The sequence below is a fragment of the Mangifera indica genome, chromosome 14 (genome assembly GCF_011075055.1).
Source record: "Mangifera indica cultivar Alphonso chromosome 14, CATAS_Mindica_2.1, whole genome shotgun sequence".
NCBI classification, from domain to species: domain Eukaryota; kingdom Viridiplantae; phylum Streptophyta; class Magnoliopsida; order Sapindales; family Anacardiaceae; genus Mangifera; species Mangifera indica.
The window spans coordinates 14,509,748-14,533,309 of NC_058150.1; the positions used below are offsets into that span (position 1 = coordinate 14,509,748).

Consider the following 23,562-nt stretch of genomic DNA (forward strand, 5'->3'; position numbering starts at 1 on the left):
TATCAAATTAGATGTGTAAATCTTTAATGCAAATGGCAAACAAGAGTGAAAAAGAAAGAGATGGAGACTACATGGTGTTACATTGCATGGATGATGCACATACTTGTCCAAAGGATCAAATATTGTCATATTATAGACAAGCAAGTGCTAGATCACTAGGACCGATCCTTAAATCAATGTTTGTAGTTAATCGTATCTACTGACCATTGAAAATTATCTCTGACATGATAGATAGGTACAAGATTAACATTTCATACAAACAAGCATGGCATGCGAAGACGTATGCTATAAATGCATTATGAGGATCTCTAAAGGAGTCTTTCATGTTCTTATCTAAATATTGTTATAATTTGGAGCTAAAACACCTAGGAACTTCTATATATATTAATGTAGATGCTAAAAATAAGTTCTAATTTTTTTCATGACTTTAGGTTGTTCGATTAGGGGATTCCAATAATTTTATTATCTGGCTATTTGCATTGATGTTTCACATTTAAAGGGAAAATACTTTAGTCTCTTTTCATTGTCATTGCAAAAAGACGACAATAATCAAATTTATCTGTTTGCATTTGGTATTGGTCACAATAAGGGAATGGATACGTGGACCTCATTCTTAAGGTACCTATAAAAGTGCATCAAGGATATTCCAAACTTGGCCATTATTTCATATCAACATCATTTGATAATTGCATCAATGGCAAATGTATTTCCACATACTTGTCATGACTTTTATAATTATCATATAAAAGGCAATATGCATACACAGTCTAAAAACACCGAGGATATTGAAAGATTATTTTAGAGAGCTATAAGGGCATATCACCTCAAGGACTTTGAATCTTTCATGACTAAAATAAACCAGGTGAAACCCGTTATAGCTTTGTATTTAAGCAATATTGCTTATGAAAAATGGGTCTACACCTACTTTGGAAGATGGTAGTATAACAAGATGATAACCAATATTACTAAGTCTTTTAATGTTTTAACAAAAATTGCGTGAGCTTTGCTTATCATCATTTTGGTGGAGTTTCTTGGGAGCATAATACAATATTGGTTTATCGGCAAAACTTAGCAGGTATAAAAACATAATTTTGTTGAATTTTATTTAGCATTTATTACATTAGGTTTGATTATTTTTTTAATTAGGTGATCGATCACACCTATTGACACCGTAAGTGGAGGATAAGATTGTCGAACATGTGTGTAAATTTGTAATTGTGGCAGTCAAATTGATCAACATCCATAGATACAAAGTTCATGATGCTCAATAACAGGTGTTCCTCTTTAATATTCTTTGTCGAATGTGTGACTATAGAAAATTTCAACTTTCATAGATTTTGTGTAACCATGTCTCAGTTGTTGCTCGATTTTGCAACCTATCAGCCTATTTCAGATGAGCAAGTGTATATTACTCCATGGATAATTTATAAATATTGTATCGAGAAAATGTCAATCCAGTTGGTAATCAATCAACTTGGACAACTTTTAATAGGCTGCCTATTTATCCATTTTCTTGTTTTATTTTTTCAAGTAGTTGTTAGCGTGGAAGCATTTTTTTGTTATGTGGAGGAAAAAGTTATTGTTGCGTTAGTGTTTTTATTAGTTGTGTTGATATAATGTCTTAATGGTTTTCATATTTTATATTTCATGATAGTTTTCATTAGATTTTTGGTAAGCTATTAATGAAATTAAGTAAATGAAGAAAAATAACATAACATCGACATATGTTAAAAGAAGGAAATGAAACCAACGTATGACCAAAACACCATTAAAATGTTAAACAATTAAATGAAACCGACATATGACCAAAACAAGTGAAAGAAGTCCATCAACTTTGCATGCGAACCCATAATTAAGGAAATTCCTCCAAGTTTGCATAAACAACCAAAAGTTTAAATTAATTAACAACTTTGAAAAAACAAACAACCATATATGAAAGCAAATGAGATATTGTTTACCCTCTCATGGTATATCAACATGGCTACATACCTCTATAGTAATTGCGAATTTGTGGACATAAAGTTAAAATTGTGATGATGCGTGAGGTATTGCATAAACATAAGCATAAAAATGTCACAGTCTCCCTATCTTAACTCATGTTTTGGCACATTTCACACACACCTAAATTTAATTATTGGGGTTTTATGTGGTGGTGGGATACCCAATCTTGTTTGATAATATGTGCTAGTTGAGATGATATAGGTTAGATACTTATATGGTCCCACCAACCTCTTGAAAGTCACTTTACAAGTGATAAATGTTATAGAGCATATACATACAAAGTTCACAAGATCAAATCAAACATATCACATGCCCAATATTGGTTCTCAAAGTTGATTGGAATAAATACCTGAGATGTAGTCATAAAATAAAATTAAAATAAATAAGTGATTGTAGTAAAAAAATAATCTTAACCAATATAATATACCACCTTATCCATTTTACTCCATGGTTGAAAAAATTCATTCGACGAAGTAGAAGAGATGTTGTGGATTCGATTAATGAACAACGACGACCACTCTATAGTCGATCCTATTCGATCAAACTCTTATGCGTCTACTGGTAGATTTGCCACTAATTAGGTTAACAATGTTGTCCAATTGTTGCCTAGATATGTTTTACGAAGAACCCCAAGAAAAGCTTCAATATGTTATGTTATAACAAAAATAATTAATTAAACAATAGAAGAAATCATCAAATAAATAAATGAACTCTCTCTATCGTGTCTTCAAGCCAGTGCCCTTCTGTTATCAATGAGGTCTAACATTCACTTTTGGAGACAAAATCAGTGACACCACTAGGGCCCCCAAACAAGACACATCTTCTAGCATTGTCTAGTATCATAAGATACCAATTATTGAATGTTTTGTATGTTTAGACCAATGTCTAGTTTGAAGGTTAGGGTTTTTCTGTGTGCATATTCTTTTGTGTCTTGGTCATGTCTATGAAAGGACTAATCAATTGTATGTCTTTTTTGAGAACATGAGCAAATGTTGATTGTTTCCTCGAAGTCTTGCCTATGTTTCTCTGTGGGGTTCATCATCATGTAACACAGTCAGCTCTTGTATGATAAGCTCTAACTGAGACAATGGTTCCACAAGACCTCCACCTTCTCATTCATATCAACCTAAACAAATTAACATGTGTCATTTCATATTAAAACATATAGAAAAAGAACACATCTTATTAAAGACAACTACCATAAACCTACATCAAAAGCAACCTCTGACTTATGACTCCTCAAATGCTTTCATGTGGTAAAACATGAATGCTTGAAAATCTTGTATCTCACCACGCAATTGTTGCATCTCTCTCTATATCATCATGACATGCTGGTCAAGTTATTGTTACATATGAAAGCCAATCATAGAAGTTTATTAGGACAAGAGTTATTAGAGATGGTCTTTTGATATAATGTTATATACAACACCTTGAAATGAGTGTCTAGCAGGGGTTGATCTATGAGACTCTCGAGGGTGTGACACCGAGAGGTTGACATAGATGGCGAGGACATTCGTATATACAAGGATACTTTAGGAATATTGGCCTAAGATCCTCATGATGTGGACCCCTATGTAAAAAAGACTTGAAGGGAAGGATGGCATGGGCATATATGGGCTCTAAGCACAAAAGAAGATGATCGATAAAAAGCATGAAATCCCAAAGCAGCATGCAAATTGTCAATTGATTTTGTTGACTTCTCATCAGATGACATGGTAGTGTCTCTTCTCCTGTGAACTCTAACACCTTAATATACCACTCTATCTCTCGATCAAGCAATGTTGGACGCAATACAGTTGTAATGAGATTTTGAAACAAACAAAATAAAACTTTGTTGTCAATTAACAAAACATATCATTATATTCTATTATGTATTATAAAAATTGGAAACTTCTACTTACTAGAGGTGTACCCATAATTGCTTCAGCTTCATCCCACGTCAAAAGAAAAACGGTCTTCCACTTAAGCATTCATAGGACATAGTAATCTGTGATAAGTAGCAAATGTGGCGATAGGTTGCTCACAGTTTCATAAATTTAAAACTGCATTAAAAAAAGACAATAAGTTTATTAGTAATAATGATAAAATGTAATCAGATTATTTGCTAGATTGACAATACGCTACTTACTTGGAATGCAGTGAGAAAACCCTTAACCAAGTAATTGACAACAGGGGTGGTCTCATGTATGCATCATACTTTTGTAAGCAATACTCATATCTTCTATATATATCCTGGCATATGGAGTCTACTATCTTATTCCATGAAAACACACCTCATGGATACCGACCAAATGCATCTAGATCGTCACTTAAATACAACATTTGATTAGATACCATGTTCTATTGTTTGCCCCAAAAAGAAAGGAATTCGCTAAATACAAAAGTATAAAATTTATGACATTTTCATCATTATCACCTTAAATCTGGTTATCAATTGCCCCCTCGATGTCTAACTATCGTAATGATCTATTAAGCCTTGGGGAGTATTGCAGTATCAATCTAGAGGTTCTTGAACAGTTCACGTAGTGTGACACATTTATGTCATCTCCAAATAAAAAACTAGTGACAAGTGTAAACTTTATCGATCTAAAATATACTTTCACACCATTTATTCAGAATCGTAGTTCTCTATCTTGTTGCCCCCGATTAATTAGATGAAAAAGCAATGCATGTATAAGAATGGCACTAAAACGAGTTTGCTCTAAACCCAAGAATCAACCAAAACAAGTTGTCTGAAATATCTCTCATTGCATCATCTTCAATTTCTGGTTTATGATGCTAACAACACCCATCTTTATTCAAATAGTCATTTGAGTATTAAATTTATACGCGTCATGAAACTTGTATGCTTCCTCCTGGATATTGATTCAGTGTTATTGCAATACAAATGAAAACAAATGTAAGAAACCAAAGATACTATCAAAAGTGACATTACAAGATCATAGGCAATATCGTTTGGTAGTTAAGTGATATCACCTAGTAGGCAATATCATCTATTGTTCTTCAAAATCTTCTTATTCTTTCTCAGATCAACCAAATCAAATAATCAGTTCAAATCACACACTTAAACTACATTAACACAACAAAATCTCATTTTTTAAACCTTAGATCTATTCATAAACTGACACCAAACACCAATATTTAGAAAATATATCAACAAAATTTAAACAAAAATCTAAGTAGAAATCACTCGCCCATAAAACTCAACGTGCCATTCTTCTTGAATTGGTCAGATTCAGACGACGACATCAGTGGATGGAGCATTCGATCTCGTTGGCGATAATTCTCCTTCTAATTGGCATCAGTTGCTTCTTCTTCTTCACATTGGGCAATCTTCTGCAACGATGGTGGCTTCTCTTTGCATTGGCGATAGAGGCTTGGAAAGGGAGAAGAACTTTTTTTGTTTTGCGAAAATGACTAGCCTTGGAGTTTTACATTCGAAACTCACGAGAACTTCTTTTTTTACTTTGCAAGGATTCTTTTGCTTTACAGAAAGGAATCACTTGTAGATTTTTTTTCATGATTGAACAGTAGAATCGTATGATTGTCAACCTTTAGTCATAACAAAAGTATTTCAAGAATTGTACGCTTTTTATGGTATATTTGTTATATATATAAAAGTGTGATAAAAATGTATAGACATACCCAAAAAGTGGTATCTTTTTTAATATCCTTATTCGATTAATGAGTTGTTTCTATTTTCATTTGTTTATTACTCTTTTCTTTTTCTTGGAAAGACTCTTTAGGTGGTAAATTAGATTTCTTGAGTTATCAAGTGTAAGGTTAGAATTGATTCGAATGGAGTTAGAATAAGGTTCAATTCAAGCTTAGGTTTAAGATCAACGAATTAATATTTAAATTTAATTTAAAAATAATTTAATTTTAGATTTAATTCAAATTAATTTGAATTTAAATATTTGGAGTGGCTTAAAGCTCAAATTCAACTTGTTCGATTCAAATTTAAATAATTTAGATTGAATCAAATCAAGTTTACTTTGTTAGGTGAAATGAGAGTATATAGTTGAAAGCTTCGAGTTATAAATTACGGTAAGAGTCTCAGAATAATATAAAAAATTAAAAAAAAAAAAAAAAGAGAGAGAGAGAGAGAGAGAGAGTAATAAAATCAAAAGTATTTCCCTCAAATAAACGACGTCGTTTCAAAACAAAGCAAACTGAATAGTTCCCCCGGAAACTCTCCCATCCAGTCGAGTCGCGTTGCTTCCTTGCAAGCAAACCCCATCTTAAGCCTCTGAATCCCACTCACTTATAAATTTCATTTATTTGTAAAACTCAGTGGATTTTCCAGATGGGTATGTCCTCGTTTTCTCATTAAACTCTTACAATTCTTGTCTTTACCCACTTTTAATATCTGTGCTTAGCTGAAGATACAAACTTTTGAGTTCTGTTTGAAGTCTTTGTTATTGTTTCAGTTCATAGTTTTGTTATTTATTTAGTAGGTAAACTAGAAATTTACAATAATGGAGGGATTGTTAAACACATTCACTCCCCAAAGTTGCATAAAACCCTTAGTTTTTAATCCAAGAATGGTTCATAATTTTCCTATAATAAAACTGAGAAACGGGGATTTTCCCCGAAAATTAGAGACGGGTTGTTGGAGAATGAAGTGTTTGAATTTGAAGAGAGATGGTACAGTTAGGGGGAGGAGAGTTAAGGGTGATGTTGAGAAGGAAGAGGATGATAGCGAAGAGAGTATGGATTGGGAGATGGAGTTTCTTGGGGAGCTTGATCCCTTTGGTTATCAAGCTCCGAAGAAGAGAAAGAAGCAAGTGAAGGATAAGATTATGGACGATGGTGAAGGGATGGATTGGTGTGTTAGGGCAAGGAAAATTGCTCTTAAATCTATTGAGGCAAGGGGGCTGAGTCATACAATGGAAGATTTGGTTAGTGTAAAGAAAAGTAAGAAAAAGTATAAGAAAATTGGTAAGAAAAAGAAGGCAATTGAAGAAGATTTGGATTTTGATTCGGAGGATGATATGGAAATAGATGATATTATGATGAATCCTGGTGGTGGTGATGATAGTACAAATAACCTTAGGAGGACTGTGAGTATGATGGCTGGTGGGATGTTTGAAGAAAAGAAGGAGAAGACAATGAAGGAATTTGTCCAGAGGCTTTCACAATTCTCAGGGCCATCTGATCGTAGGAAGGAAATTAACTTGAACAAAGATATTGTAGAAGCACAGACTGCAGGAGAAGTGTTGGAGGTTACTGCTGAGATGATTGTCGCAGTTGCAAAAGGTTTGAGCCCTTCGCCTTTGTCACCTTTGAACATTGCAACAGCACTGCATCGAATTGCCAAGAACATGGAAAAAGTCTCGATGTTGAGAACTCATAGGTTGACATTTGCCAGACAAAGAGAGATGTCAATGCTTGTTGCTATTGCAATGACGGCCTTACCTGAATGCTCGTCTCAAGGTATATCAAATATTGCATGGGCATTGTCGAAGATTGGTGGTGAGCTGCTTTATTTGTCAGAAATGGATCGAGTTGCAGAGGTAGCCTTGACCAAGGTTGGGGAGTTCAATTCACAGAATGTTGCTAACATTGCTGGTGCTTTTGCTTCAATGCGGCACTCTGCTCCTGCTCTCTTTTCAGAATTAGCAAAAAGAGCATCAAACATAATTCACACTTTTGAAGAGAAGGAGATTGCTCAGGTATTGTGGGCTTTTGCTTCATTATATGAGCCAGCTGACCCTATACTTGAATCTTTAGATAATGTTTTCAATGACAAAAACCAATTCAAATGTTGTTTAAGTGAAGAATCATCAAAACATAGTGGAGATCTCAACTCTGAAGGAGTTTCAGCCTCTGCAGTGCTCAGCTTTAACAGGGATCAACTTGGGAATATAGCTTGGTCATATGCTGTTCTGGGACAATTGGACCGAATTTTCTTTTCCCATGCATGGAAAACTATGAGCAAATTTGAGCAGCAAAGGGTTTCAGAGCAGTATAGGGAGGATATCATGTTTGCAACGCAGGTTCATCTTGTGAACCGGTGCTTAAAACTTGAGTATCCACACCTTCAGCTAGTTCTCAATGGTGATCTTGAGGCAAAAGTTTCTCGTGCTGGGAGAACTAAGAGGTTTAATCAGAAAGTGACTTCTTCATTCCAGAAGGAAGTTGCTCGTCTCCTTGTTAGCACTGGCCTTGACTGGGTTAAAGAATATGTTGTGGATGGATATACTTTGGATGCCGTTTTAGTTGATAAGAAGGTTGCTTTTGAGATTGATGGGCCAACTCATTTCTCAAGGAACATAGGTACATGTCTTTGTAACAATGCAGCATCCCGGTATTCAGATATTTGATCAAGTCAGCTGATCACCTACACTTCCATTGATCTTTATATGTTTCTCCTTGCAGGGTTACCTTTAGGGCATACCATGCTGAAGCGCCGGTACATTTCTGCTTCTGGTTGGAAGTTGGTGTCATTATCTCATCAAGAGGTGACTTTCAGTTCTTATAATCCTACATATATTCTATTTTTCACTCAGATGTTGCCAGAATGAACACTGTCAAATTGGGTTGCTAGATGAGCTTCGCACTGTTATGAATTATATTTGTAGAAATATTAGATTGGGAACTAGAACTTGTTTAATGCTAGAAATCTGTATGAGAAAGAAGATCTTTGGCCTTGCATGGTAGGGGTGTCGAAAACGGTTAATTGAACCAACTTGACTACTTTTTTAACGTAACCAATTTTTCAGTTAGGAAGAAACCGTGAACTAAAACCGAATCGGTTGAAAGATAAACCGGTTTTGAACCGAGCTGAATACTCAGTTAATCACTTTTGAACCAAATTTCCATAGGGATGGTCATTCTAAACTTGGTACAGACCATCTAGGTTCAGATTTCACATTTTCTTCAGTTTTTCTTTAATTCATTCAATATGGTGAACAATCAGTGGAACAGGGTCGTTCTTTGTTGAACAAGCAATCTGGGAAATGGAACATGCGTTCCACATCTTGAATGGTTGGTTTACGGATTTTTAAACACTCCTATCGTATGGGATTTTAAGGAGGCCAGGCCTTATAGAATAAGAGAATCATAAATGCACTAGATGTCACAAATCTTTGGAATACAAGCTCATTCAGACAATGCAAGGCTGAGTAATGTATGAATGTTATTATGTGGAACATGACTGTCAAATTTTTGCATGATCTGATGGGAAGCATGGATGGAAACTAGTTAAGATTGTGCATCTGTTAAGTATAATAGCTCATCTGATAGTTCCTTTTCTTTCTTGTCTCTCCCTGTAGTGGGAGGAGCTTCAAGGGAGTATTGAGCAGCTTGAGTACCTAAGAGGAATTCTCAGAGATCATCTTGGTGAAGGCAACAGCAGCAGTGCATAAACAGCTGGAAGTTTTGGGTAAATTATCATGTATCATCAATTATTGTCAAAACACTCTCCTATTCATATTATTAATCAATTATGCGAATCTTCTTATTCTACCTGCAAGTCAAGGTCTAGCACATGTTAAGGAAAGACTTATGTTTTTAGGGAAACTAATGCGTTGCCATCTGTAGGCTTGGATTGATTAAGTCAAGTTTGGATAAGACCTAGTTTGAAATCAATTCAAATATAAAAAAAAAAAGTCAACTCCAATTTAACGAGTTGAGGTTTTGACTCGATTCAAAACAACATTCAATTTGAGGCGATTTGAATTCAATTGTTTAGCTCATATCATGAAAATGAGTATATTATTTGGTTTGGACTCAGCTTGTGCAATCTGAACACAAAACTTAAGATTGGATGGAATCGGGCTCTAATTATATCTTAAACTCTCTTGTAATATAACATATCAAATGTATCATACAACATTATAAATGCATATTGTGTTAGCGTCAGCCACTAATTTTCTATAGATTAGTTAAAAATAGCTCCCAACAGAACGTTAAGACTGTGTTTTTCCCGTTGGAGCATTTGGTTGAAAGGACATAAAAATTATTCTGATAATCTATATTTTATTATATCTTTGCTAAGTATTAAAAGATAATCAAATTGGGTTTTATTATAATTATATCATTATTAATTTTTATAATGAAAATATTTCCATTTTTAATTAATATAATAAATATCATGAATAATATTTTATAATAATTATATTCAGAGATATTTTAAAAAAAATAACATCAAGAATATTTAAGAAAAATAATATTTTAGTATTTTTTTATTACTTCTAACTAAATATAATAATTATTTAATTTACCTATTTTTATTAAATATAATAATTATTTATATTTACTAATCTTTTACATAAACTATATTTGTGATAATATTTTATTTTTTGTAATAAAAAATCACACAAACCATATGTACCTTAATAGAAATTAGTTGTTATTTTGATTCAATAATATAAACATCCATTCGATTTTTGTCTAAAATATAAAACAAACTAAGCAAACATGATTCATATTAAACTTCATGCTAAACCCATTTTCCATGCTAGCCTCAAGTCAATCGAACTCAATTGACATGTGTTTAAAACCCAATCTAATAAAAAATTAGTAAAAAATCTAATGCAGTTCATAAACTTGGAATAGATTGATCAATTCAATCAAAATTTAGTGATAAATCTAATTCAATTCATAATTCTAAGTCAAAATATAAGTATAGATGATAGTAGATCATGCCAACACGACCCAAGCTTGATATGATCACAAAATTTGTGAGTTGTGTCAAGGCCTCATATAAAGGCTCGAAAGTTGGCACAACACAACCCATAAAACATAAAAAATTAATTAAATTTTAAAAATATATATGCTTTTGGTGTTTTGGCCTATAAAAAAGCTCACAAAATCACGTGCTCACCATATCATGGGTTGTGCCTACTATATTGGAGATCATATCTCAACTTTTAATTATTTGTGAGTCATATCAAGACCTCAAGACTCTCATTTTATTAGTTTTAGCATAATACCATTTGTGACACACACAGGTTGCACCAATTTTAATATAACCCGCCCCATTGCCCAATCTAAGCTAAGGGAGCATCAATTATGGACGGTGTCCCTTGGGACATTAGTGCTTTTTCATTGTTAAAATCAGGTTAATTTTATTTGATTATTTAAAAGGCCAAATGACTATTTCCCACCCAAGGTTTGATGTTTTCTCAAGTTTCTACGCTTTAACTATGAAAACACCAAACACCCACCCATGATCGGTTAGATTTAACAAAACCCTAACGGTGGTAAATTTAATCTTATTTTCCCCCCTAAAAGTTTAAAAACTAACATTTTTTCCTTAAGCTAAGTTTGAAAATATTGCATTCCCCCCCCCCCTAGGGTTTATTTCCAAACCCTTTCACTTTCTCTGATGTCATCACCGGCCGTCTTCCCCTCCCGACAGTTTCTCTTCCATCGACGACCCCCCTCAACTCTTGCACTACGCATCTGACGTTGAGAGAAGTCGTCTAGGAAGAGAAATCGTCTTCCCAGACGACGAAGACAAGATCGATCGATTTCGTCTTCGTCGTCTGGGAAGACGATCGTCTTCCCAGATGAAGATGAAGACGACAACGATCGCAATTGTCTTCATCGTAGTTGGAAGATGAAGACGAAGATTAAGCCCGATTACAGTTGGAAGATGAAGACGACGACGACTGGGAAGACGAAGAACTTCGTCTTCCACGGCTTCTCCGACTCCGATGGGGCGTCCAAATGGGAGGAAATAGATCGCCAGAAGGAGAGGATGCTTCGGGAGGGAGAGGTCGTCAGCAATGGAGCCGAAGATGTCGTCGGAGATTTCAAAACGAAACCCTAGGGTGAAACTGCAATTTTTTAAAACTTAGGCTGGGGAAAAATTTTAGTTTTTAAAGTTTAGGGGGGTAAAATTGATTCTATTTTAGTTTATTTTTAATATTATAGAGAAAATGACGATTTTACCCTTACCACCGTTAGGGTTTTGTTAAATCTAACCGGCTATAGGTGGGTGTTTGATGTTTCTATAGTTAAAGGGTAGAAACTTGAGAAAACATCAAACCTTGGGTGGGAAATAGTTATTTGGCCTATTTAAAATCCTCGATCTATATTTGGGAATGCATGAAATATTTTTTTGTTTAATATCATTCAATAATATAAGTACTTAATAAATTTGCTTTAAGATTTTAATTATATTATATTAACATCTTAAATCTATTCAACCAATCCTTTCACCAGGTTAAAAACACATTACACAGGTCTCTAATTGCCAGGAATTCAGGTGATCAAGTATCGTCTACATGACCCTTTGGACCTTCTTCACACATAAGCCAGACCTTGACTGATTAAAAAATGGTCCCCTTTTTTGTCGGCAAATGTGATGCCTCATTACTTTAATTATTTCCTGATGAACCCACCAAAATTTAAATAATTGAAAAATAATCACTTTGTATAAATAAATATCTGCCAAGTGATAAAGGCTCTTGCTGGCTCTTGTTTCTGGTTGTCTTGTCTTAAACTCATCTCAAAACTAGATCCTTTACTCACAATCTTTAAGGTAAATCAAAACCCTTTTCAACTTGATTCTGTTCATCAAATCTCTCTCTTCTTTTTGTTGATCTGGTGTGTCTCTGTAAATTTATACGTATATGAATGATCCGCCTTCATGGTGATATTTTTCGCTTTTGGTTTGATCTGATCGATGCTTTCTCCATTGGATTTTCGTGGAATGTGTGGATCGTTAGCTTTTAAAAAAAAAAAAAAATTGATTTAAGCAAGTGGGGTGGTTTTGTTTTTGTTAAATTGCGATCAAGTTTACATCTTTATGTGATGTGAATGTAATCATAATTCCATTTGAAGTATATGAACCAGCCTATGTAGTGATACTGTTTTTGTTGATTTGATCTGGGATGATTGATACTTTTTCCATTGATTTTCGAGGAATGTATGGATTGTGGTTTCAGCCAATTGATAGGTTTTTTTAATTTTTGGGTTAAAATGTGATCTTGTTTGCACCTTTTTTACGATATGAATATTGTCGAACATTTGTCTAAAGTATATGAAGGAACGTACATGCCGATACTGTTGTTGGCTTGATTTGGGCGGTACCTTTTTCTTTGACTTTGAACTAAAATGTGTGGATCATTAGCATTTGTTACTCGTTAAAGCAAATGGGTTGGTTTTGTCTTTGTTAACATGTGATATGGTTCACATCTATTTTTTGATATGATTATGATCAAGCTTGATCCATTATCAGCCACCAGCTTTATGGAATTTTTCCTCCATCTAGAATTTGATTTATCTCATAAGCGTGTATATGAGTGATCTTTGATTGCTTAGTACCTGATGTTCAACATAAGTTTGTATTTTGTATAATGTTGTTTTGGTATAATGCTCATACTTGGCTTCTGGTTCTTTGTGAGTTCTCATTCATACTTGTTTCAATTATAAAGTTGCTAATCTCTTAGATGATCTTAGTTACAGAATTATTAAATTTTACATGCTTGGCTTATTCTGTTTAGGGTCTTTCATCGGCCATTTTTTGTTCTGAGAGTACATTGAATTGATTGCTCTCCATGTTTAGTATGTTTGTTGTTCAATCTAACTTGTTTACTACTCATTATGTGAAAGGTATGTCTTCATCAGATAAGCCTGAAATAGTTGAAAGGGGGCATAAGAAGGATGACAAAGAAGAAGAAGAGGGTGGATTTATGGATAAAGTGAAGGATTTTATCCATGACATTGGTGAAAAGATTGAGGAGACAATTGGATTTGGGAAGCCAACTGCTGATGTGAGTGGAATTCACATTCCTAAAATTAATCTTGAACAGGCAGATATTGTTGTTGATGTGCTCGTTAAAAACCCAAATCCAATACCGATCCCTCTGATTGACATAAACTACCTGATTGAAAGTGATGGAAGGAAACTAGTTTCTGGATTGATTCCGGATTCTGGAACTATTCAAGCACATGGAGAGGAGACTATCAAAATCCCAGTTTGTTTGATATATGATGACATAAAAAGTACATATCATGATATTCAACCTGGTAGCATTATACCATACAAGGTCAAGGTCGACCTGATTGTAGATGTGCCCATCTTTGGAAGGATAACTATTCCCCTTGAGAAAAATGGAGAGATACCCATACCTTACAAGCCTGATATTGATGTTGAAAAGATAAAGTTTGAGAGATTCTCATTTGAAGAAACTGTTGCAGTTCTTCATTTGAAATTGGAAAACAAAAATGACTTTGACTTGGGCCTCAATTCACTGGATTATGAGGTTTGGCTTTCGGATCAGAGCATTGGGGGTGCTGAGCTTGCAAAGTCAACCAAAATTGAAAAGAATGGAATCACTTATCTTGAGCTCCCTGTTACTTTTAGGCCCAAGGACCTTGGCTCTGCACTTTGGGACATGATTAGAGGTAAAGGTACTGGTTACAGCATGAAAGGACATATTGACGCAGACACACCTTTTGGGGCTATGAAGTTACCCATCAACAAGGAGGGTGGTACTACACGCCTTAAGAAGAACAAAGAAGATGGTGGTGATGACGACGATGACGATGATGATGAGGTATGTTAAATTTCTTTCTTTCTTTCTTATTAAACTTCATCATTTCATCCTTGGGTGATTACCATTATGTAGTTTTAAAAATTGCATGTCATAATTTTTATGTAGTTGACAATTAATTATAAAACTAGATCATGCATAGACCTACTCACTTTGATTCTTGAGCTAAAGCTAAATACTTAAGAATCTTACTGTGTATATTATTGTTTATTTTTGTCCTTCGTTTGGTGCTCCTCAATAAATTTTTTCTCCTAAGACAAGGCCTACTTTCCTTTAATTGTCATATGATCAATAAGTGAGTTGAAATTATGTAAAGGTACCATGCTTACCAAATTATAAGTTAATTTGCAATTTTCTTATGGTCAAACAATCACTAATTATATGAATAAAAATGACTGGCGGTGAGGGATTTTTGGAAAATTTTATGAGTTATGTGCAGGGAAACATGACTAGTTTTATGAAACAATAACTTTTACAGAACAGGAAGAACATCCAGATGCATATACATATAATCTCTCTCTGTGTGTGCTCATTATCATGATACATATTTTGCATATATGCGAATATATGAACTATGATATAGATATTTCCTTATTAATTGATGGGGTGACATCCAAGAAAGCTCTTATGTGTTTGGCAAAAAGTTAAAAACGAAAACACACAGTGAATGAAATTCTCTGGTTGTACATTAACATATCGTTGCATCTTTTCTCTTCGTATTAGATTAGACTTAACCGTTGTTATGTTCTTGATGATTCATGTTACTGAGTATTTAACTCAATTTTTAATGTTCCCTTTGCAGGATTAAATGAGGATGTCAATCATATGAGTAGCTGTTGCTCGATTATCAGAGGTTTGTTACAATAATAGATCATTAATTTTCAAAGAATCAACTTCTCATGGTAGCATATGCTTTTCATCGAAGAAGTTGGTGTCAGTGTATGCATACTTATGCAGCTGTTATCGTGATCCGTGTTTGAATATGACACTTGTTTTTTTATTGGCATAGGCAACTGACTGATAGATTTTCTGAGCCGGTTGTTACTATTACTTTTCTGGGATTTGTTTGTGCAATCGATATGAACAGTGTTATCGGTGTTAGACCAATAATTATGTTTGTTAGATGAGGGTGCTTCATCTTCTCTTGATTATCCTTTACATTATGGTGAAGTCAATGTTTTAAGATTAGTGATACGGTATATATCGATCAGTCAACTGCAAACTAGCAAGCAATTACTAGTAGCATATGAATTACAAAATAGCAGCAAGTTGAGGCCTCCTCCGGGCTTATGAACTTCCTTGAGGAGATAGATCTTTTATCATAGAAGAATGGTAGTTTCAATTAAGAAGCATCAATCACCAGTAATCTTCTCAAGAACAAAACTCTTTCTTTAAAATTGAAGATGAGGAGACTCAATCCCAGGACCAGGATGTAGAGAGGCACCACAAGCACTGTTGGGCTTGAAACAATTTTTGTTCAACGTTATTCAATAAACAAATATAAGTAATACGTTGTAAAATTTTAATTATATCATTTTAATGTCATTGGCCACAGATTGGCCCTTTGGCCAAGTCAAAACCCAACCCAGGTCAAAAAACATTACTATATCATACCCATCTCAATTACATCTTTGAATTATGTTTGATCTTTCAGGTATTCTTAGCAATTGGAAGATGATTTCTGGGTGGCGTTTCAATTAGTGCAAAACAAGCAATATCTTGAATCAAAATTTTTTTGGTTGTCCTGGTCCTCTTCATGTCCATGTACAAAGCTATGGTGTGTCTCTTCCATTGAAGTTCATCATAGACAAAGTTGGTATCAAAATTAACACAAGAAAGAAATATAAAATGGTTTCCTAAGGAATTACAAATGGACCCAAGCTCTACCCAAAGAGGCAATTTTGAAAGTATGATGGGTGGGAAGTATGATGCAAAAATTCTACCTCCAGGAGAGGCAAAAAGGCAATGGAATATCAAAGGCAACTTTCATCCTACTTTCAATTTAACCTGTTAGCCCAACCACCTCTTTGGTCAGATCTTGGCCACGAAGCTAGTAAATTTTGGAGAGACTAGTTCAACAACCTATCATCAAAGTCTTTTACTTCAATATAAACACATCAGAAAGCGTTAATATGTACACTCAATTCATTTATAGAATTCTCTAACTCTATGTTTAAGATTTCACCCATTAACATATTGTTCTACCCATGGTGTGAATCAATTCAATTATTGTCATGGGTCTTGTGACATTATCATTATCAATAACATGGAATAACAGCTACATTTATTGGTCTCACCACTTAAACTGCTGAATGAGTCATGCTTGTTCATCTTTTTTTTGTTTTCTTATACAACCTTGAGAAGAGGAAACGTTAGCTTGGTTCTATTATGCTTCAAAACATTATCCTTTTTCTGGTCCAGGTTTACCTGAATAAATTACAAGAGTGAAGAATGCAAGGATGGCACAAGAGTGGAAAGCCAAGTTGTGCAGACAGGAGATCAAATAATAAACCCACATGAAGTTAAGAGTAAAGGAGCTTATATGAGAATGGAGGTGAAGCATGCAAGGCCGGCAATGGCATGACAATTGTGGGTTTTGTGGAGCAGAGCAGGCGTAATTCCAACACTGGGCAGGTGAGGTTAATGTTGTCGACCTCGTCTAACATGATTTTGAATGGGCCTCACCCCCCATCACTTTCCTTCTAACAAAATGGACCTACTTTGTAGGCCATACATATAATAATATTTTATTTCGTCTTTTTTCCATTATTCATATTAATGAATGAAAAATAAATAAATTTTAAAAATACCTAACAATTCGATACTATGTTAATTTGTATATATAAATTGTTAAAATTTGTTTTTATATGTAGAATTACTCTACAATAATATTAGTAGAGACATAGATAAATAAATTAAAAAATTATAAAGTGGAATTTTTTTTTATTTTTTAATGTTCATATTAAGGGTAAAGACTGACTAGGGACATAAAATTATCATTGTGGCACATCAAATTCCATCTTATAAATATAAATAGAGTAATATCATATATATATTAATAATAGGTTTAAATACAAGCACAAATATTAATATATAATCATGTAATTAAATATTATTTTATTTTTAATTCAAAATTACTTAATTATATAATATATTAATACATCAATATTTATAAACCAATTGTACCCATCAAGTATTATTAATATAAATAATGCAAGTAAGTCTTGACTACTTATTAGATTCCCAATATCTTTGATGCTCTTTTATTTCTATTGGAGTCATTTACTTTGCTTTAAGACCAAAGGACTTACATACATATCCATTTATATATAAAAGAAGACAAAAAGGTAGAGAATCCCAAATTAACTAGGAGAATTTTAGCAAGAAATTGTGAGATTAGTCTTTTAGGGTTAATGGTTTGATCTTTGGTTTAACCCACCTTGTAAAGAGTATTGAAGAACAAATTTCATGTTTTTACACATGATTTTTCTACCTAGTGGAGCACTTTAGCATCTATATGAGATTTTAAACAGATAAAAGTTTATATTTATTCTGTCATTGACAATCTTGAATAAGATTCGTTCTTAATATGATAAGATTTTACAATTAGTATATATCAAAGAATAATTGTGATATTAATAAAATGATGTGCAATAATAATTTGTATATTAATAATGATATATATTTTATGTGGTTGAATGATTTTATATTTATTATATGAAAAAAATCATCTTTAGTATACAAATTAATATTGATTGTTAATGTGCATTCTCTTACTTAATGTGATATACATGGGATCCACTTATTATTACATCCAATAGCAAATGATGCAAGAGGAATTATAATCTAATGCAAACTTTCTAATCTCTTGTGTTAGTTTTTGTTTCCTTAGGTTTTAGGTTACCATATTAGATTTTCGTATGAATGTGTTTCCTTATTATAAACCTTATAATTTTCTTTTTTTAATATTCATATCAACATTCATGAAGTGATAATACTATAAGCAATTGGTTAATCTAGATGGTGAAAGATAAGGTGCAAGAGCCTTGCTAATATTCATTTATTCATTGCTATAAAAATAGTGTGGCAAAGCCAAGATAAGAAAGGAGAGAATTTATTAAGGATTCAAACCCAATTCCCAACTAAGTAAATAATATTATTATTTGGGTCATATCTACTTAGTAGATAGGATCCCCCACAATTATTTATGCTCTCTATTTCTATGGACCAAAATTTTTGAAAGATCACTTCCATTGAAAACCTCTCCTAATATTTACTCACAATTAAAAAAATAATAATAATAAAGATATCCCAAATTTTGTTTAGTGGAATTTAAAGCAAGAATCACCAACATTAGTTACATAGGAAAGTGATTTGATCATTTGATGTGTATAAACAAAATATAATTTCTGGTATAGACAGCATGCAACATTATTTATCAATTCATGGGTAAATTTAAATTTAAAAGAATGAGAAAATTTTAAAAAATAAAGAAAATAATCTGTAAAGTTTTTCTTTTTTTAAATATTTGGTATATAAAGAGTAAACAACATTTATAAGTCCTAGATTATCACTTTTTTTTTTTAAAGTGTTAAACTTTATTTTATTTTTTCAATTGAAGAAATCTAATTTTCATAATCTTTCTATTAAATGTGTCAAATTAACTATTATTTGACTTTCAATAATATTAAATAAGAATGATGTTATATTTTTCTATAAAAAATATTGATGTGATTATTTTAGTGCATTAACATGGATATTTATAATATATAAAACTTCAAATTTCACCTTTTCCTCAAATTAATTCCACAAAACAGAAAAACAAAATCTAAGACTGAACGATCAAACCAATTCAAGTTAAGCTGTAAACACAATTCAACCATAAATGCTAACATCAACATGACTTTTGTAAATTTTTACTTACCAAAAAAAAAAAAGATCTATCCAAAATAAGCAAAATCAACCAAATTGACATTCAATAATCTCTTTAGAACAAAATTTTTTATTGTTAAATGTCCATGTATTCAACCATAAAAATTAGTGTTACTGGGTGGAATAATCATCCTAACCATGTCTCTCCTCACTTATATTTCTTAAACTATAAAAAAAAAAAAAAAACCATCCCTCTGAGCTTGTAATCAAATCAGAAATAGAATATGTTTAATGTATGTACATCAAAAGTTCAATTTTGCAATGGAATGATCAATCTTAGAGTAGTCTTTGAATTTTAATATTAATAATAATAACAAGTGTGAAAAGCATTTTATTAGGTAGCTACAAACAACCATTCCCTAAACTAAATCTCCATTACTTGATTAAAAATTAACATATAATCTAAAATATGGTTTATATTTTCTTATTTTTAATCATCCAGAAAATACTTTTTGTTGTCCGGTCTAGGGTTTATGATCTCATTTTTTTGTCGCTAAATGTTTTATATGTGTTGTTTCAAAAAATAATGAACAAAATCCAGATTAGACAGACACTAAAGCTCATCTTTAAATATTAAAAAAAAATGACATTGGATTATCTCTCAAACTCAAAGTCTTGATACATCTCCCCTAGACAAAAAAAGGGTTGCATAAGATTTCTGTGATATCTGTCAAATCCATACATACATTGAGTTATGTGAAGACAAATATGGCTTATGAAACCAATAAATGACTAAGGAAACATTTATTTAATTCATATTGTTTTATTATGAACAGATTAAAGTCTTCTTTTCATATGAAACCAATAAATGACCAAGGAAACATTTAGCACAACCTTCAAAAGACACAACCCACATTCTACAGATCCAAGAACAAAAACTTGTATTGTGCGTAATTTTGTTTTTCTAAAATGTTTTTGAGAACAAAAGAGAAAAATGGTATGCTTTTTTTAATTTTTTAATGAGGAATCCCACTTGGCAACACTTAGACCACCAAACTATTAAACTTCAAGGAGACTAAACATCCTGGCAAGGCCTCTCTTTTCAATACAGACATATGTATTCACACTTGTTTTTTTTTTTTTTTTTTGGGTGACATTGGTTTTCTGTTTTTATTTTTTTTATTAATTACTAATTACAATATTGTATTTTGTTCAAATAATAATCTTAGTAGGAGATTCTGATCCTCCAAAATGTGTCTATCAACATTTTTGCCTAGAACGAAAACTATAAAAACACTCCTAATATGTAATTATTTTGTAGAAATTTAAGATTTATTTCTTAAAATGCCAAAAACATCAAAATGTATTTTTTATTTTCTTTGTAAGAGTAGAAAAATTTTTAATTTCAATTTTCTTAAATGTTTTACAATTACTACCATGTTTTTGTCAATTTTTTTTCTATTCAAAAATAAAATTAAATCAAATCAAAGAATGCAATATATTTACCCATTTTAAAAATAAATTTGTTGTCGAATAACTTATGAGTGAGTAGTTTGACTTTGTTACCCTTACATAACTTATGTGGTTAGGATTAGTCAAGCAAAACGTAGATATTACTTAAAAGATTAGTTGAGAAGATGCAAACGTAATTTGAAAGCTAATCGAGAAATAGATATTGTATATATGTCACCAATCTCTTATATATTATGATTTATATATATAATATGAATTATGATTTTATAAGCTATGTTTGAAAAAACTTTACAATATTCTTTTTAGGATAGTTGATTTATTTGATGCATCGGAAAATCTGGCAGTCAAACTACTACAAATTTCATGAATTGAATTTCTTTTCTACTTACTTTATTTCATATTTTCCATTTACATGAATTCCAACAAAACCCCACTTCATTACAAATTGAATTGGAGCTACCTTTGTCAAAATGAAGAAATCCGTTGGAGAAAAAAGCTTTGTGTAAAAATCTAGACTAGACCAATTCAAGCCAGGACAAATTACAGGTCAACAAGAGCAATTAGCAATGACATTGAAAACACAGCTAAAAAAATTTAAAACAAAAAAGACTTAAACATGCATGCATTCTTCTAATTTGAATTAATTTCTTCCCCATTTTACTATCTTTATTCCTTCTGAAAAGTAGACAAATCCTGTACATTGCATCTATCCAAACCAATCCTGTGATCTCCATTAATACTAAAGAGAGAAAAATTAAAAAATGGTTCCCTAAGAGAATCACAAAAAGGACCCACAATCCACAACATAGTCAAGCAAATTTGAAAATGTGATCGATGGGATGTTTGATGTTTGCGAATCCCACCACCAAAGCAGGCAAACCATAACCGGCAATGTTAGGTAGAAAGATAACCCTTACTAATATATTAATATAAATTGATGCATCAATATATAATTAAATAATTTTAAAATAAATAAAAATATAAATGATCACATATTGTTCAATTACATATTATTACATTAATTTTTATGGAGAAGTTAATGAAATTTTTTGTATACATATAATTTTATTTATAGCTAACATGGTTTATTTCTTAGATTCAATACAAACTTCCTTCCTAACTTCACTTGGATATTGAGTTTTATATTGTATTTTCTATCTCTCTATGTGAATATTTTTTTTAGAGAAATAGATTCTAATCCCCATCAAACCAACTATACCATAAATTAATGAGCAGCCAAGAAAGTCCAAGTTTAATTTTAATAGAGAAATTAAATTAAATTATTCTAATGCATACGCAATGAATGTAAGGTTTAGATGCATTGTACAATAATTGAAGCAAGCACAAGAAATACTCTAGAATGTTTTAATTGGGTAGATAGATTATAAAGTCTAATCGCCCAATTGAAAGACTTCCCCATATTAAATGCATAATGTTAGCTATTTCATGGTACATATTTATACACATAGCATTGTCTTATAATATCCACACAAATGTCACATATTTCATTGTTAATTCTATTAAAACTTATTCATATCAATAATGTTACGTGTAATATCGTGATAGTTTAAAAAGGTAGGGTGAAAATTAATTGAGATTATGTAAATTTTTCAAATTATTAAAACATATTTTAGGTGAAGAATACTCGAATGAAACTCTAATAAAAACTTGTGTAGGTTTGTATAAACTCAAAACAAATATTAATAATAAATTCAAATGTTACAATAGGTTCTACCTTTTGTATATATAAATAAATAAATTTATATGTAGATATTAATATTTTGTTATGTACGTAACCATATGAAATGAAATGAGATGTTTTGGTAGTGGATTGTTGGATTAATCCCACCGTGTTTACTGAATTGATGGCGGAGCTCCACCTCAAAAGGGTGGCCGGGTTCCACCAAATATCTTTTTTTTTTATTATTATTATTACAAAAGAAAAACATCTCAAATAAGATTGACTGGTTTTCCTAATGGTTTGATTTGATTTGATTATATGTGCTTTCTTCCATAATAGCAGAACCCCCAAAACCACCCATTACTACTTTTTTCCTGTCTAATCAACTATTCATCTTCTTCTTATTCTTAATCCTAATGCAATTGATTTTGACCAAATTAACATACTCTGTTAATAATTATTCCTACTTCCTTGATGCATGCACAATCCTATTCCTCTCCGTCTATACTTTAACGGCTTAACAATTATTTTTCACTTTTAAGTTTTATTTCAATTTTAAAAATATATTTATAATAAATAAAAAATTTAAATATCTATTTATCCCTAAAATTTAGTTAAAACTATCATTAAATATAAATATAAAATTATTATTTAATAATAATATTAAAAAATATATAATTTTATCTCATTTCACCATATATTTTAACTTTAAAAAATGATTTTTTCCTCTCTAAAAAATTCTTAAGTTTTTTCTTTACCTCTCTCTTCAACCACCACCGATGGTTGGAGGCCTTAAACTTTGTTGGATGACACTCGTCATTCTTCACTAGACAATGAAGTGTTGTCCAATTTAGATGATGTTTGTTATCTTTAGAGAGTGTTGTCATCCTCTGAACAATGGCAACTCTTTCGTCCACAATAGGATTATTGTTCGTCGGTGGAAGTGGTCGAATTTCAAATTTGATATCCTAAGGAAAAAAAAGTGAATATTTCTAAACTTAATTATAAGATGAAATTGTTATT

At 32.0% G+C, this 23,562-nt stretch overlaps 2 protein-coding genes across 2 annotated transcripts; both read left to right on the forward strand.

The window, feature by feature from the left end:
- Positions 1–6,136: 6,136 nt before the first annotated feature.
- Positions 6,137–9,471, forward strand: LOC123196762 (RAP domain-containing protein, chloroplastic). The gene is made up of 3 exons (XM_044610877.1): positions 6,137–8,280; positions 8,383–8,465; positions 9,279–9,471. Exons 1-3 carry the CDS (start codon positions 6,480–6,482, stop codon positions 9,369–9,371), a joined length of 1,977 nt encoding a protein of 658 aa, XP_044466812.1. The 5' UTR covers positions 6,137–6,479; the 3' UTR covers positions 9,372–9,471.
- Positions 9,472–12,354: 2,883 nt separating this feature from the next.
- Positions 12,355–15,664, forward strand: LOC123196489. Its single transcript, XM_044610551.1, has 3 exons — positions 12,355–12,496; positions 13,570–14,516; positions 15,316–15,664. Exons 2-3 carry the CDS (start codon positions 13,572–13,574, stop codon positions 15,319–15,321), a joined length of 951 nt encoding a protein of 316 aa, XP_044466486.1. The 5' UTR covers positions 12,355–12,496; positions 13,570–13,571; the 3' UTR covers positions 15,322–15,664.
- Positions 15,665–23,562: the final 7,898 nt, after the last annotated feature.